At 41.5% G+C, this 16,548-nt stretch overlaps 1 protein-coding gene and 1 long non-coding RNA gene across 3 annotated transcripts; one reads left to right on the top strand and one right to left on the bottom strand.

Moving 5' to 3' along the window:
* Nucleotides 1-1,794: 1,794 nt before the first annotated feature.
* On the top strand, nt 1,795-8,794 carry cmtm7 (CKLF-like MARVEL transmembrane domain containing 7). 2 transcript variants are annotated; one of them, XM_044116159.1, is made up of 5 exons: nt 1,795-2,207; nt 3,159-3,384; nt 4,513-4,611; nt 4,721-4,799; nt 5,177-8,794. In XM_044116159.1, exons 1-5 carry the CDS (start codon nt 2,094-2,096, stop codon nt 5,178-5,180), a joined length of 522 nt encoding a protein of 173 aa, XP_043972094.1. In that variant the 5' UTR covers nt 1,795-2,093; the 3' UTR covers nt 5,181-8,794. The 2 variants fall into 2 exon arrangements, with proteins under 2 accessions (XP_043972094.1, XP_043972095.1); XM_044116160.1 differs by having other exon boundaries at nt 1,833-2,207; nt 3,159-3,335.
* LOC122830643 lies at nt 3,231-14,353 on the bottom strand. Its single transcript, XR_006370567.1, has 4 exons — nt 14,171-14,353; nt 5,076-5,170; nt 3,728-3,753; nt 3,231-3,364 (listed from the first exon to the last, which is right to left on the bottom strand). It is a non-coding gene; the product is annotated as an uncharacterized LOC122830643 (long non-coding RNA).
* Between the last annotated feature and the right edge of the window lie 2,195 nt (nt 14,354-16,548).

The following is a 16,548-nucleotide window of genomic DNA, read 5'->3' on the forward strand; positions in this document are numbered from 1 at the left end:
CGCCGGTCACATGACTTCTCATCACATCCTGACCGGTAACAGAAGCCGCTCTGATTGGTCAGCTCCATAGCGGCGGCTGAAGCCCCGCCCACCTCCCTTTGAGCCGTTTGATTGGACAGAAAGTTGGGACCAGTTGGTTCAGTGAACTGGAAAACTGAAATGTTTCCTGAAAAATATCTGTCAGTCCTGGATCCGTGCAGCCGGATCTGGATTTGATTTCTTCATGTTTTCATCACCTGACCTCTGAGTGACCTCTGAGTGACCTCTGAGCTGAAGCTGCTGGAGCTGCGGAAGCTAGGCTTGGTTAGAAAATGCTGAATGTGCAGCACCGTCCGGTCCGGTCCGGTCCGGTCCGGTTCGGTCCCCCAGTGTCTCTGCTGGACGTTCCTGTTTGGACTGAGGCTTCACATGATGATGATGATGATGAGGATGATGATGATGCTGCAGTGCTTCCTGATGAAGGCCACACCCACCTGTCAACCTCACACACCGAACCGCCTGAACGATGCTCACTCAGGATGTTCCTTTCAAAATAAAAGCTCTTCAACTGTTTTCTTCACAGCAACAATAAAAATGTGAAACATTTTAACCGTTTAATGAAAATTGATTGTTAAATTTATGCTTCTTGATGTTTCTGTGATTTTTATTAAATTTCTGTTTCACTTTTCTTCTCAGTGCGCTGCAGTGGTTTTATGCTGATTAATGGAAATTGTTGTTTAGTAATAAACAAAACTAGTTCAAGTTAATGAAACGAAAATAGGTTTAGGAAATAAGTTTAAATTGATGCTAACAATTAGCCCGTAGTGGCGTAAGAATTAGTAAAGTTAGAAGAAAATTTTAAGATAATTAAAAGATAAACAATCTTTCCACTGAAAAATGCAGTTTTGTATTAGTGGAGTTTCTTTATCCAAACAGACTGTTGGAACAAGGCAGGGATTGGAAACGCCTTTCCCTTCGACCACTAGATGGCAGCAGCTCTGACAGACTGCACCTTTAAAACATGTTACAATCATTCATACAATCTACACTGAATTAATAAAGTGAGTCATGATAAAATGAAATGGATTTCCTCTCAGCATCACAGATCAGAACCTGCTGGTGGCAGAGCTCCGTCTACTTCCTGTCCATCTACTTCCTGCTTCAGACTGAAGATCACTGAAGCTCCTCTCCAACATTTTGAAATGATGTCACTAAGATCTACTTTTAGTGTCAGGATTCTTTAGGAACACGGCTCTGGACCGTTTGCTGATGAGCCAACAGAGGTAAAGATGGCGGCCGTTCCACACGGTGACCGTTTGGGTCTGATGATGTTCTGGTCTGGATTTCTGTCTGGGTCCCGCTGCCTTCAGTGAACATTATAAACACTGGTTTATAAGCAGAGAGGAAGACAGCTCTCTGTCTTCCTCTCTGGAAGTTGGCGCAGCAGCCATTTTAGGTTTTCATCATCCAGTTTTTGGTAGAAAGTCTTCAGTTTTGGTCTCAACTAAATCTTTTTTGAAGGACACTTTTGTTCACAGAGACTTCATAATTCATTTTTTTAATTTTATTTTTTTAAAGGTTTTATTGACTCTAGTGGCCTTTATTTGATAGTTAGTTGACAGGAAAGTGGGTAATGAGAGAAGGGGGAGGACATGCAGCAAAGGTTGCCAGGCTGGGAATCGAACCTGCGACGGCCACGTCGAGGACTAAGGGCTCTTTATGAGGGCTGTACTTAACCCCTGCGCCACTACAGCACATCCCCATAATTCATTTTATTTCTTGTTTCTGTTGTTTTATTTACTTTGAATATTTAAAATATCTTCCAATGTTAAATGTTCATTAGAATTCAATGTTATTACAACTATGTTAGTTAAAAATGGTTGAAAAACAGTTTTATCGTTTATCTGAATAACTTGGACGATTCGTCATCCAGCATAATTTGTTATCACATCTGGCCATATTCTCTTGGATTTTATTGTGAAAGTCCTCCCGGAAGTGTCCGGGTGTATCCGCGCTAGCTTACCTGCGGAGGAGAAGAAGGTCCGCTCCCATCGACGCTCCGCTGCGGTTAAACTTCACCAAAAGCGGTCAATTCCTCCGCTGGAGCCGCCGCCATGTCCCTCACCGCCATCAGCAGCACGCCCTCCGGCGGCAGGTCCTCCGGGGACGGCGGCCTCAACCTGGGATACAGCCGGACCATCCCGGGACTGCTGAAGATCGGCCAGCTGGTGAGAGCCGCCGCGCCGCGCCGCGCCGCGGGCCGGCGGGGAGGGTCGAGCCTCAGCCCGGTCCGCTGGCTCCGGTACCGTTAGCTGGGGAAGCCGGCCGCTGTGTTTCTGATGAATTCACATGTTTAAAATGTTTTATTGGAGCCGAAACTTTATTGTTTTCTTGACCCAAACATGGACAGAGCTGTAGAAAACAGGGCCCCGGGTTCAGGAAGCCCCTTTCCGTGGCACAGACAACCAGCAAGTTATTTCTGTGCATTTCATCATTTATCTTTTGAGGATTTTTTAAAAATGAGTTTTTCATGATAGTTTCTCCAAAGTTTAAGCCTTTTCTTGTGAAATCTGTTTGCTTCAGACTCCCACATCATAGTTCCCTCTGCACAGAGTAAAATAATTCAAACTAAATACTATAACATGCTGGTTGCACACAAATATTAGGCTGATTTCTGCCACAGCTTGGAAAATATGTCATTTTTTACAGTAAATGTAGTGTTTACCAGTTTCCCTTATAGTTAAAACAATACGGCACATTTAAATGCCACTTTGTTTCAGAATCAATTTTTTAGTTTGCTGTAAGTTTAAAATTAATAATGCAAGATAATTACAGATGATGCTAATTCTATCAGCTTGTTACACATGCAGTCAGCTGATTATTTTGGGTTATTTTTATTTTATTTTGACTTTAACGTCATTTATTTCTGTTTTTTCTCCATTTGTTTCGTCTTCTTTTGGTTTATTTCTTCTATTTTTAGTGTTTGTTTAATGTTTCCTGTTAATTTATTGTCTTTCTGGTCGTTTGGAACAGGTTTACTTCAGAACCGACCCGTTCTGGTCTCTGTGTGGTTTTGCTGGTTTATCTGTTTTGTGGTCCAGCCTGTGTGTGTCTGAGGTTCTGAGGTTCTGCTCGGCCCGTTCTGGTTCTGGCGCTAACGGACCGTGTTTTGCCTCCAGCTGTCGCTGCTCATTGCCTTCCTGTGCGTCCGGCTGGCCCGCGGCTGGCCCAGCTGGTACGCCTTCCAGTTCTTCGAGGTGGTGGTGCTCTGGTTCCTGGTGGCCTTCCTCATCTTCTTCCTCATGCACCTGTGCAGGCTGCAGGTGAAGATGCCCTGCATCAACTGGCCACTGGCGGTGAGACGCTCCTTCTGCTCCCATCGGACCTTGGGGTTAGCGACAGGAAGTGAGTGGCGCGTCAGGCCACTGCTCCGGTTGAAAAGCAGAGAAACGTCTCTGATGTTAGCTTAGACGCAGGAAACACCGGCTGGACCAGGTTTCAGTTTCAGGATTTATTCTAGTCTCTAAATATTAAAAAGTGACAAAGGTCTGCATGGATTCATGTCTACCAGTGACTGGAACGCCTCGTCAGCGTTGCTCCAAAATTACAAGAATAAAACGCTGCAAACTGGCTCCACAAAACAACAGTCCACCTCCCGTCCACTAGGGGGACTCTAGAGTCAGTAATATTGACTGCGCAAACATGCTGCTTTTCTATAATATCATAAAAATCATGAAGTATAGCAAACCTTTTCTTCTTTCCTCCAACTTCCTTCTGCAAACACACAAACAATGCAAACTCACTAACACAACAAAAACAAAAGCAACAGAAAAATACTACAAATTGCAAAAACAACAGCAGTATAAAACATCCAGGTCCTCCAGACCACTAGGGGGTGTCTGGAGCAAACACATGAATGATGCAAAGCACAAAAAACAGAAAAGTGCAGCTATAGAAACCAGAAGCAGAAGAAAATGCAACAAAGACCAAAACAGTGAGTTTGAAACTCTGCAGACAGAAATCCTCCAGATCACCAGGGGGAGCCGAACGCCACACCAGAGACCAGACCTCCATAAAGATGGGATGTCCAGGAGAAAGAAAAGGTTTGCTGTACTTCAAGTCTTTTAAAACACAGCTTTGTATAGCTACATAGTGACTCCAGACGCCCCCTGGTGGCCTGGAGGATTTCTGCAGTTTTACAGCATCTTTTCTTCCACTTCCTGCAGCATTTTTCTGTTGCATTTGTTTTGGGGGTTTTAAGTTCCGTTCATGTTTTTGCAGTGCTTCTGATTAGCATCGATAATAATCCAGATTAATCATTTCCAGTCTGGTGAAATATTCCAGCTGTGCTCAGACGTGAACCTGAACTAAACTCTGAGCTTAAAGAATAAATAAATCCAGTTTCAATCTTTACTTCAGATGAACCAACTCGTCTGGTTCTGATCTTATTTCATCAGAAAATGTTTGCAGGTTGATTCTGTGTCACGATTTAAAGGTTTTCTATAAACGAATGATCAGAGTTTCTGTGTTTAGGAGTTCTTTCACTACTCTGTCGGGTCCGTCCTGATCTTCATCGCCTCCATCATCGCTGCGGTGAAATGTGGCGCCGTTTCCTCCCTGGTGGTGGCGTCGGTGAGTCGCTCTGGTTAAACAGCGGCAGAATAACTCGGGTCCAGAAAGGACCTCCTGTTTCCTCCTGCTGTGTCGGCGGCTGACGGCGCCCCCTGCTGTCTGGTTGCAGGTTTTCGGTTTGATTGCGACGTTCCTGATGGTCGTCAATCTGTGGACGTCGTACAGCGTCGCCTGCGGCCCGGCAGCCGGTACGTCCTCTCTTCTGATTGGTCAGTTTGTGAGTTAGCTCAACACCAGAGCGGGAAGACAGCAGCCTGACATGGGAAGGTTCAAAGGTCAAGCCCCTCTAGAACCATGATGGAGGAACCCGGACGCAGCAGATCGGCTGATTTTAAGAAGTCGTAATCTGAACGTTTCAAATCTAATTATTGTAAAATGTTTTTACTTGTTTTACGATTTCTGTCTCATTTTAACGGATCGGTCAAACAGCATAGATCAGTGAACATAGAAGCTGTTCCGCTTACCTCTGAGCTAACGGTGACCCCACGGTGACCTCTGGTGGTTTAACAGGAACCGATCCTGTGTGGTTTTTACCCATCATGCTTTTCTCTCCTCCCTGCTGCAGGTGAACAGGAGTAAAAGTGACTCGTCGTGAAAATGGCCGACGGTTGCATCCTGCTCCACTTTCCTGCCCGGCAACAACCTGCTCACCGAACCTGATTGGATGAAAAACAGAATCTGGACCAAAACCGGCAAGCGGACTGGATCAGACGGACCGGATCATTTTACCTGAGTTCAGTCCGGTCCAGCAGCTGATCCGCATCACATTTTCTGTTTCAGCTTCATGTTTTCATAAAAACCTCCCAGTTTGGACCTCAGGATGGCGCTTTTCAGGCTGCTGGCCGGCAGTGTGCAGCAAATCATGACTTCAGACCAAATTAAGAAGCAAATCGATGAATAAATCTAAGGATCGTTTCTGTTGGTAATTTTACTGAATTGTTCCGAAGACCTTCGTCACGTTTTGTCGAATTTTGGTGCTTTTAACTGAATTAACATAAAAACCGGCAAACAGAACCAAAGACAGCAGAACCGGCAGCAGAACCGGCAGCCTGTTCATGTAGAGGATCACATGGAAATCTCTGCACTGATGAATTATTTATAACAAGCACACACTTATTTACAATAAACCTGAAGTATTATAAAGCACCAGATGTTGCACGGATCAGAAAGAAGCCGAAGCTCAGAGACAAAACGCTCAAAATGAAACCTGCATGTTTGTTATATTGGCTGAGCAGAGAAACGAAAAGCTGAAGCAGATTTAAAGATGCTGAAGCACAAACTGAAACCTCTGATGGTTCTGCATGTTTTTAGTAATCTGTGATTTTCTGTCAGTATTGATGCACAAACTCAGATTTTACTCTCAATTAAAAAACACAAAATACAAAAACCTGATAAAGTATAAAATGAAAAACTGTAAGCTAAAGAAATGATTTTACTTTGGAATGAAAAACCTAATAAATCGCCTCATCAATCAATCAAACATTAGACTTTAATATTCTGCTAATAATTACATTAATTCTGTAAAAAATAAATCTAAAATTCAAACTAAAGTTCAGAGAAATGAACTGAGATAAAACTAATTTATTATTTCTCCAAACCTGATATCAGTTTTATTGAGTTTTTTTACACAAACATTCGAAGGCCTTAAATTTTTGAATCTAAGAAAGCAAAAAATAAAAAATAAAAACCTGAGGAAAAAAATCAGTTTTCTAATTATTTTACAGACTTTATAATTATTCACCTGCATTATAATTATGCATTATTAAATGTTACTTTAATCTGTGAAAATAATTTAATAGTGACGTTACTGCTGCAGTGGAAGCTAACATATCGTTAGCTTACCTTTGAAGCCATTTTAAAAAGTTAAATTAACTATCAACATATGAAATCTGTAAATCTATTGTAATTATTATTATAGATGTTAAAAAATTCCTCTTAATTTTTAGTTCTGGTTAAAAGCCTAAATTTGATCACGTCTTACCTAAGTTAGCATAGACGCTAACACTACATAGAGGCTTCCTGAACGGAAGCTAACTAGCATTAGCTTGTCAGTTCTTTTTTTGTTTTTTAAATTAAGACTTTAAATATTTATTGATTTTTTTAAATAAATATTTATAAACTGTCTGGTAAAATCTGTGCCAAAATCTGCTTCTCTGTAACTTTAGCTTGAGCTAAGTTAGCTTTGGCTAACATGTTAGGCTAATGCTAGAATAGTGAGCACATGCTGTGGATTATATGACATTATAAATTAGTAAAAACAAACTTTCCTTCAGCTTGAAGTCACTTTAGTTAATTGATTAAAAACTTTAAGGACGTTTTAATGTTATTTTGTAAAAAATGAATTTTGCAGTGAAGGTGTTTGATCAACGCTAGCTGCGGTTCAACCGTTTAAAGATGGCCGTTGTTCCAAATAAAATCAGTTTTCTGGTTTGATCCTCTAACATGAACAAACATCAGCAAAGCTAAACTTTGGTTTTTAATCCTCTCTGCTTCCTGAACTCAAAACATTTCATAAGTCACTTCTCCAGAACCGGAACCAGATGAAAACATGAACAGAAACATTCCTGCCTGATTGATGTTTCCGTTTCCTCTGGCACCAAAGTCTGTTCAGTCTGAATGTTTCAGATCTCTGGACACTGAACCAAGACTTGATTTTACTCTCACGGCGCTGACTCAGCGTGTGACGGCAGCAGCCCTCTGCGGCGGGCGGCCATCTTTTCCCTCTAACCGTACAGAAGCTAGAGAACCGACCTGCACTTGGAGGCTGCATAGAGTTTTCTTCTCTGACAATCTTTAGAAAGGAATCAGATGTTTCAGCTCCGACCTGCTGCATGTCTCCGAGTTCAGCTCAGGTTTTCTGTCTGATCAACTGCCTAGCATCACACGCTGCGTCTGCTTGCTAAAGCTAACTCTTCTTCACGTTGTATACGTTTCACTGATGGGCCACCATGTTCAAGCTGTAGCATCGCTGCTAATCTGGGCTCTTATTTTGCATTTGGAGCAGGTGGATATGTCAAAGCTCAGTGGTGGGCACCACTGCGCTAACCCTGAAGCGCTAAACAAACATTAGTTTTGCTAATGCTAGAGCGATACCTCACAGTACTTAGCAGAAGCTAATGCTAACGTCCTAACTTCAACCATGTCACACTCCACAGGTGAAACCATTTTGCGCTAAAGGAAGTGATTCTTTCACCCGGGAGTTTTATAATTACTGAGTTTTGCTAACTCTGTTGCTAATTTAGCCAAATTAGCATCAGGACATTTTAACTGTTTACTTTTGAACTGCAATGCATTCTGGGTACAGCATGCATTGGGTTATTAGGTGCACTGCATCATGGGTGGAAAACGTGAGGAGTTCCTGGTTTCAGATTGTTGACAAAAAAATATTCTGGAAGAAAATGAAATTTTTTCATCCAAAATGAAAATTATTTCAACAAAACAGCCAAGTAAATCAGCGCTTTAGAATGTATCAGGAAAACTTAATTTAGGCAAGCTAAATGTTTTCAAAGTTGGCTACAGCGCTAAGCTAAAGGTCAGCTCCACTGTTAGCACATTAGCTGAAGTGTGCCCACCACTGCCAGTTTTATTTCTCTTTATTATGATGCTGTCAAGTTTTATTCTTTTATTTTTCCTTCTGAAGCACTCGTTTGAATCACTGGAGAAAAAATATTTCAGCTGAATATTTAAGATTTTGTATTTCTATAGTTGAACCTTTTAATATTTCTGACTTCAGTGTCTTGTTATGGTTGATTTTTTTGATGATCTTTTTTCACTCTTTTGATATTTCTGCCCGGATGTTTTGCATGGATTCAGAAGAAATCATTCAGTTTGTCAGAGATTAGGCCCTAGCTGAGCCTGTTTACAGCAGAGCATCCAACCGTTCATCCAACCGTTCATGCCTGATTCTGGTTCCAGGCCAAACTCCACTGTTTACAGGATTCATTTAGCGTGTTTCTGCAGCGGCGGCGTCATGCTGTGGGACCTGAACGCCCTGCTAGCTAATGTCGTTTAGCTTGTTCTCCAAAGTGCCTTATTGTTCTGTTCATGTCTGGCTCGGTCCGAGGAGAACCGCAGGAACAGGCGTCACACAGATCACACGACTGCTGTTGTTTTCTAGGTTGTTCAAACCACATCCTGTAAATTGTTGCATCTTTTCAATTAAAGTCTCACTGCATCACGTTGAGCCGTTCTGTGTCCATAATCTGGGTTATTTATTCTTTCAACTCATATTTTCATCATTTCGTCATAACAAACTAACTACTTAGCAACATGCTAACTGTTTCAGTTTGTATACTAGCTGAGAACCAGAAGTGGACTACCAAAATAAAAGCTTGGTTTTACAAACCACTGCATGTCACCACTTTGTTTCTTTTCTTCTCCAACAGTTCAGTTTAAAATGAAGGATGAGCCGTTTTAAAGGCTAACAGATGTTCACTGACGGATCTATAGCAGGTCCTCAGCTTTTATTTTGATAGTGCACTTCCGCTTATCAGCAATATGTAGCTAGTTCAGAGCTAAGTATTTAGCTAGCTAAGTATTTAGCTCCAAATTATTTAGCTTATTTAGTTACATTATATGTAAATATTTATCTCTACTCCAGCTAAATATTTAGTTGGTAAACTAAATGTTTAAAGTTGGAGATAAATATTTAAAAAGTTATCTAGTCAGTTCCAAACTATATAATTTGCTATTTAATCTACTTGTTTATGTTGAAAACATGACAGTAAAAATGAACTCCATTGTTTTTCTCTAATACTAAAGTAAATTTTCTGAACTTTCCAAACAGCAGCCGCTCTGAAGGAGGAACTGAAAACATTTAAATGTTTTAATGACAACAGGACATTTGGAGCTTAGAAAGTGGGATTAATGGAGTGATGAAGAGTTCCAGCTGTAGTTAAATAAACCCAGCAGGAAGTGATGGATCCTGAAGCAGAACCCTGTGGAGCTCCATGTAAACAGCTGGAGTCCAGCTGCTGCCGTTTCTTTCATGTGTTACAGGAACAGCAGGCCTGTTTCCGTGGGAACAAGACACATGGTCCTGCTCCACTTCCTGTAGCAACAGGAAGTGGAGCCTCATGGTCGCTTCAGAAACTGGAGGAGAAAGATTTTATTTCCGATGTCGGGTCGACAGTCGGCTCCATCAGAATCAACTTTATTTGCATCAGTTCTACAAATTTATGGTTCACATTTTTTAGTTCAAACCAGCAGAATAAATATTACATTTCTAACAGAAGTTTGATTTTATTTGAACTGATTTCATGTTGGTCTGGTCTTCTGCTGCCCCCTGGTGGCGGTGATCTAGTTTACAGCTTTATAGTGATGTTGATTTATCCGAATAATCTCAAATATTATTGGATATAATAACTAACTGCAGGCGGCCTAAACAAAGCCCGCCATTATATCAACAGGAAATCTGCTCTAAACTTTTCCACCGCGGGTTTAAATGCAACAGAACATCTAAAAGCTTTTAAAAATCAATATTTTTTAAATCTTTAAACTTTGTTTCTACTCTGATGGTTTCATTCCAGAAAATCTTTTGATTTTATTGTGTCAAAGTTAATGATTCATTTTGTACCAAAATCTCAAACTTTAATTCAAATTAAAATATTTACTAAACATTTATGAAGTCTTCATTTTTTTGAGGTGTCAGTTAAATGTTTAGAAGCAGCAAAAAAACAAAAAAGCTTTTGACGTTTTAATGCAGTTTAACTTTAAAGTTTATTTTTGGTTATTTAAAAACTTTAATTCACGTTAAGCTTTAATGTCTGAAACATTTAGGAAATATTTGTTTTATTTTCACCGGAGTGCAGTACTGCAGGGCGCCACCAGATGGCGGCAGCAGGCCGACATTCACCGGAGCAGAACCAGAACCGAACTGGTTTCCAACCAGTAAGACTTTAACTGGTGACATGATGAGGAACCAGCATCTGTTGTTAACCAATCAGGTTGCAGGTTTTCCTTGTGAGTCGTTTCTCTGAACCGGACCAAACCGAACCGAACCGGTCTCATCTCCGGCCCGGCTGAGGTCCGGTTGGTCCAGTCAAATTCACACCATGTTACCGAGTCATTTAAAAATGGAACAGTTTCAAACCCAATATTTAGCTCCAAACATTTAATGTTTAGTTAAAAACTAAGAATTAGTTTGTTAGTTTACAAACTGAATGTTTATTTAGTTAACTAAATATTATCTACTTATAGAAACAAATAAATAAACTAGTGATCTAAACTACTTTATTTAAACTAGCAATGTAAATATTTAGCTTGCTAATTAAGTATGTCATTAGCAAGCTAAATCTTTAGCTTATATAGACCACTTCTGCTTATCAGCAAGCCAATTAGCACGTTAGCTAAATATGTAGCTTGCTAACTCCATATTAGCGTATAAGCTAAAGATTTGGCTCCAAGCTGTTCATTTAGTTTAAGACAGAACCGCACCCTTCTAGAACCCTCCTCCACCTGATCGGATCGGCGTCAGGATTCAGACCGACCAAGAGAACCTCAGAGTCATCTTCATCATCTTCATCATCTTCATCATCAGGAAAAGGGTAGAGAAGTTGATGTTTCTACAGGAAGTCTGGTTCTTCCAAAATAAAATAACTTCTCTCCTGTAAACCTTCTTCTCTCATCCTTCATCAGTCAGGCTGCTCCTCTTCCTCACCTCTCTGAAGACCATCATCATCATCAGACAGATTTGATGTGAGCATGCTCAGAACTGTGTGCAGACAAAGGACAGGAAGTGATGTCATGGAGAAGATAGCGAGTCTGTGGTCTTCGCCTCTGACCTCTTCTTCCTCGTCTCACCTTAGCCTGATAGCCGCATCGGCGCCGAACCATCAACTTCTGATCAGGAAGCAGCCTCAAAGTTTCACCTCAAAAGTCCAAACGGTGCGCTGGGTGGCGGGAACCTTCGCCATCTTTCGAGTGTCGAGTTCATTAATGGCATCTATTCATGACAGAATGGGCGCCACAACGAGCGGGCGCCACAACAAGCGGGCGCCACAACGAGCGGGCGCCAAAACGAGCGGGCGCCACAACGAGCGGGCGCCGAAACAAGCGGGCGTCACGAGGGCAGAAAAATGATTTCTCGTCTGATCAGTTTGTAGCTTTCGGTATTTAATTCGTTTTTTGCTGCAATCTGAATGATGTTCAAAGAGCAGAACGAGTTTTCTACGTAGAGAAAACAAATTAACTGATGGAATAAGCAGGAAGTGCAGAATCAGGCTGAAATGTTTTTGTTGTCTTCAGGTTGTGCTTTCCGTTTCTGTACAGCAGAGGGCGCTGCTGCTCAGATCACTTAAAAACCCACCTGGTGGGGCGTGCTGTGGTGGCATAGGGGACAGCGCGACCCACATTTGGAGGCCTTCAGTCCTCGACGTGGCGGTCGCGGGTTCGATTCCCGGACCCGGCCGACATTTGCCACATGTCTTCCCCCCTCTCTCTGCCCTTTCCTGTCAGCCTGCTGTCACATAAGGGACAGTAGAGCCACAAAAAGACCCCCTGGTGGAGAGAAAAAAAACCCACCTGTTGGAGTTTAAACATGAAGACGCTTTAATTAGCTGGTGGACGTCTGTCTGTTAAAATCTCTCCGTTTCTGGGCTTCCTGTCGGTCCTGCAGGATTCCCGGCCAGAACTTCCCTCACTCACAGAGTTCTGTTTAAATAAATGAAAGTAGAGAAGACGTGAAGCTGCAGGTTCCTATCGGTTTCTGCTCCTTCAGCTTCATGTGAAGCTTTTTCTCCTCCTCCATCTTTCATCCTGATGGTTTCTCTCCGTCTCCATCTGTTCCTCCCGTTTCATTCTGATGCTTCGTTTTCTCCCAGATCGTGTGGATTCTCTTCCAACTGTCTCCAGCTGATCCATCTCAGCTTCTAAACGTTACATTTTTCTTCCCTCTGGTTCTACTGAAAGGCTGAGTTCCTACCATCCAACTCCAGTCTGTCTGCCTAGTCAAAGTCTGGTTTGGTTAACGAGGCATGAATGCTAATCAACCTCTGACCGCTAAAATCTTTGGGGGCCTTCCTCTTCCTCATCCACCTCCTCTTTTGGTGAAAGTATCCTCAGGTGGATAAGTGGTTTCCATGGCAACCCGCAGTCCGTCTGTGTTTCTCTGTGTAATTAGTGCATTCAGCATCGTTAGACGGGATAAAGGGAAGAACAACAACATGGGGTCCTTTCTGCTCCCAGACAATAAGAACTAAACATGTCAGCGTTTAATGTCGGCTTCCTGAGGCCCAAACCCAAAATCTGGAACCAGAACTCATTAAAAATCTTTTCCTCAGTTTGCTTTTCTAACCAGGGAAAACAGGAAGCTGCAGAAACTCAGCAGGAACAGAAAGCAGCTAACAGAGAGGAAGCGGTTCTGGTTCTGGTGTCAGCTGCAGTTTGGATCAAACCAGAACTTTGGCTTTAGGTTTGTTGGGCTCCCGCTCTGCCTCTCCAGAAAGGAGAGGCAGAGCGGGAGCCCAACTGAGCTGCAGCTAGCTCAAATCTTTAGCTAGTTAACTAGACAGTTTTATCTAGTTCAGTGGTTCCTAATTCCAGTCCTCAGACCCCCTGACTGCATGTTTTAGGTGTTTCCCTTCTGCCACACCTGGATTTAATCTTTGGGTGATTAACAGGCTCCTGCAGGACTTGGTGGCTGCAGAAGATGTCATGCAATCATTTGAATCAGCTGTTCTGGTGTAGAGGCACATCTAAAACATGCAGAGCAGGGGGGCCTGAGGACTTGGGAAACACTGATCTAGCTAAATTGCTAATTGACTCAAAAAACAGAAGTGGACCACAAAAATAAAAGTTGGGTTTGTAAAACCTCTTTATAAACTTCTGGTTTCAAACCTTTTTATGTTTTAATCTTCGTTTCTTTTCTTCAACATTTCAACTTAAATTCTGACCCGTTTTAAAAGCTAACAGACAGTTAGCAATAGCAGCAACATTAAACCAGATTCAACACAACGGTATCTCAACACCAGCTTTTATTTTGGTAGTCCAGTGAATTTAACCTTGAACCAACTAAATATTAAGCTTAAAAATATTTAGAGCCAAGTATTAAATTTTTCAGGCAGTTTGCTTAAATATTTAGTGTGGAGCTAAATGTTTAGGTAGCTAGCCAAAGCCAAACAGCCGAGCAACTGATCCGCCTGTACAGCTGTAAACACCGTCCTATCTGAGCTCTTCACAAGAAACATGCAAAACTAATAAAACTACATAACACGGAAACCTTAAGAAACACGGCCATATTTATCTAAAAGCAACAACTCTGAACCTGAACAGTCAGCGGAACTCAAACTCCGACACCAGAGCTGCTCTACTGTTAAGCTACGGACTTGTTGCGTTTCCTCATGGTTCTGAAGCAAAAAGGCCGAACCGTAACCCCCCCGAACCTGGTCTCTGACACTAACGGCGATAAACACATATAATATACTTGAAAATAAATACAAAATGAGGTAAAAAAAAAAAAAAAAAAAAAGTCCGTTAGAATGGATTAATGTCCGAGAATATTGCCTACTAGCATAAACTAAACCTAATGTTAGCCACAAAGTTTAAAGAAAATAAAACTCACCTTCGTGTCTGCGAACGTATAACGAGGCGAACTTCTTAAAACTTTTCTCCAGATTACTTGTCAGAGCTTCGGATCGACGTTCATCACTAATTGTTACCTTGGCTAATGACATTTTCAACAGACTGAAAACGACCGAGCCGCTTTTCCCAAACGGAAGCTGTTGTATAAAGAGTCCATAGCAAACCGTCCGGGGGGAATCAGCAGGTTTCTATGGCAGTACATCTGGGCCAAAAAACGAAAGGTTTCTGGAAATTAAACTTAGGCATTTCTAGATTATTCTTGTTATAGGCTCAATTAGCCAAAGCGCAATAATCAACAACCAGAATTAAGTTAATTATTGATATTTATTGTTGCATAGATAAAACGGATTCCCCGCTAACTTTATCCGTCGTTGTCAACCCCGGTAATGGGGATCACGCCAAACGAGATATAACAATTCAGGGAAGTGCCAAAAAAACAAACAATTAAACAAAACCAACAAAATAAATGACAGGTTGTCAGCCTGCCCTCACAAATACTACAAAAAGAAAACAATCATAACTGGGTGGACTAACAACAAAGAAAACCCAAACGCTAAAAGGACAGCAGGAGGCAGTGCAAAAACTGTGAAACAAAAACACAAAAATTGTTAAATTCTTATTAAATCATTTTAATCAAATCAACCTAAAACACATTAAAACACTGCCTACCTGTGTTGCATAAATCAACACTCCCAGCTCAACCCGTGGAGTAGCCGATCTGGTGTAACTCTGACAAAAATATAAAACAATATATAAACATACAATTAGTTTTTATTAAAAAAGACCAAGTATAAAACCTACCTGCGGCATCGAACAACCACGCCCAGAAATGATTTGTAAGCTGCACATCTCCTATTCTGACCGAGGCATTAAACTGCAGTTACAGCAGCTCGCCACCAGTGGGCGTATAGAACACAGTGAGTTTCTGAGTTTCAAAAGTGGATTTTTTAAATTTATTTCAAGCCTCAGAAATTTTTCATGTTTAATACTGTTTTTTCTAAAAACATTTTTAGTTTTAATTAGATTATTTTCTGTTTGTGAAACTGTGATTTTAAGTCCCCTAAATTCATCTGGACCAGAGTTTGATTACGCATTCACACCTCCTAAAAACCGAACCGGACTAACCAGGCAGACGGACCGGAGTTGGAGTAAACTGGACCGGAGTTGGTCTGTTGTGAGCCAAACAACTTTAGTTTCTCCTCGTTTTCTGCGCCCGCTGTGTGGTTTAATGAGTTTTTTCCTTCTGTTTCTCATCACGGCTCTCTCTCCAAACAAGAATAAAAACAAGGTAAACTCTATTTTGTTTTCCAGTTCGTCTCAGATCTGTTGAGTTAATTAAGTCTCTGTCTACCATCTGCTGCTTTAATGAACTCTGTTGGTATTTGTGCAAACCGCAGATCGGCCGTCAGCCGGCTCTAATTACCGACAGGAACAAAGAGCAGCTTCATCTTGCAGTGATTCCCGTTCACTTCCTGCTGCTTTATTAACATGTTTTCGTCTCTGTTTGCCTCTAATTACTGATCTCCTCTAAGCGCTCCTCTTTACCTCTCGCCTCCTCCCTGTTGGTGTTCCGGTTCTCCGGGATTTCAGCCCAACTCCAGCTTTCCCTGTTGATGATTCAGAATCCGTCCAGTCAGAGATTTCCTCACCAAACGACCCGTCATGACCTCTGGGTCTGTTTCCTACCGACCCGGTTCTGTCAGACCGGTTCCGATTCTGTCAGAACTCTGTGAGAACCGGACTTGTATAAACTGCTTTCCTTCCTACGGAGGACAAGAACAGACAAATCTCTGGTTTGACCAGCAGCTTCTGGACCTGAAGTGCTATGGAGGACAGATTCTGACAAGAATGTCAATCACCAGAAATAAAAACTTTTTTATACAATGTATATATATCATATATAATTCTATTAATTTATGTTTATTAGTTCTTGTTTATTTCATTTTTTTATTTCTGTATTTTTTATTTTGCTTTTTTGTAATCAAACGATTTATTTTCTAATATTTTTTCTTTTTTCCAACTTATGTCTCACAGTGAATGTTCCACTCTGATCTGCAACAGAACAACTTTTCCTGTGGAAATTATTTAAATCCAGATGCATCAGAGCAGAGCAGCGAGGCTGTTGGTTAAAACAAACCAGCTGGTTAAAACAAACCAGCTGGTTAAAACAAACCAGCTGGTTAAACGCAGCATTAATGCACTGAAGAGGCCAGTTGTGCCGATTCTATCGGTGTTTTTCCTGCAGTTATCAGCTGGTGGGGTTTCTGCCTGGTAACTCTGCAGCTTCTTCAGCTTTAAACATCTGATATGAACCAGAATGAACCTTTAGAGAAACAACATCAGGATAACAGAAGCAGA

The sequence above is a fragment of the Gambusia affinis genome, linkage group LG05 (genome assembly GCF_019740435.1).
Source record: "Gambusia affinis linkage group LG05, SWU_Gaff_1.0, whole genome shotgun sequence".
Classification (NCBI taxonomy): Eukaryota; Metazoa; Chordata; class Actinopteri; order Cyprinodontiformes; family Poeciliidae; genus Gambusia; species Gambusia affinis.

Bases quoted from the DNA above. Each gene is read 5' to 3' on its own strand.
- cmtm7 (XM_044116159.1), top strand. From the start codon at position 2,094: ATGTCCCTCACCGCCATCAGCAGCACGCCCTCCGGCGGCAGGTCCTCC. The intron at 3,385-4,512 runs GTGAGTGGCGCG...TTCTGTGTTTAG, and splicing joins CTTGGGGTTAGCGACAGGAA to GAGTTCTTTCACTACTCTGT. The intron at 4,612-4,720 runs GTGAGTCGCTCT...GTCTGGTTGCAG, and splicing joins CCTCCCTGGTGGTGGCGTCG to GTTTTCGGTTTGATTGCGAC.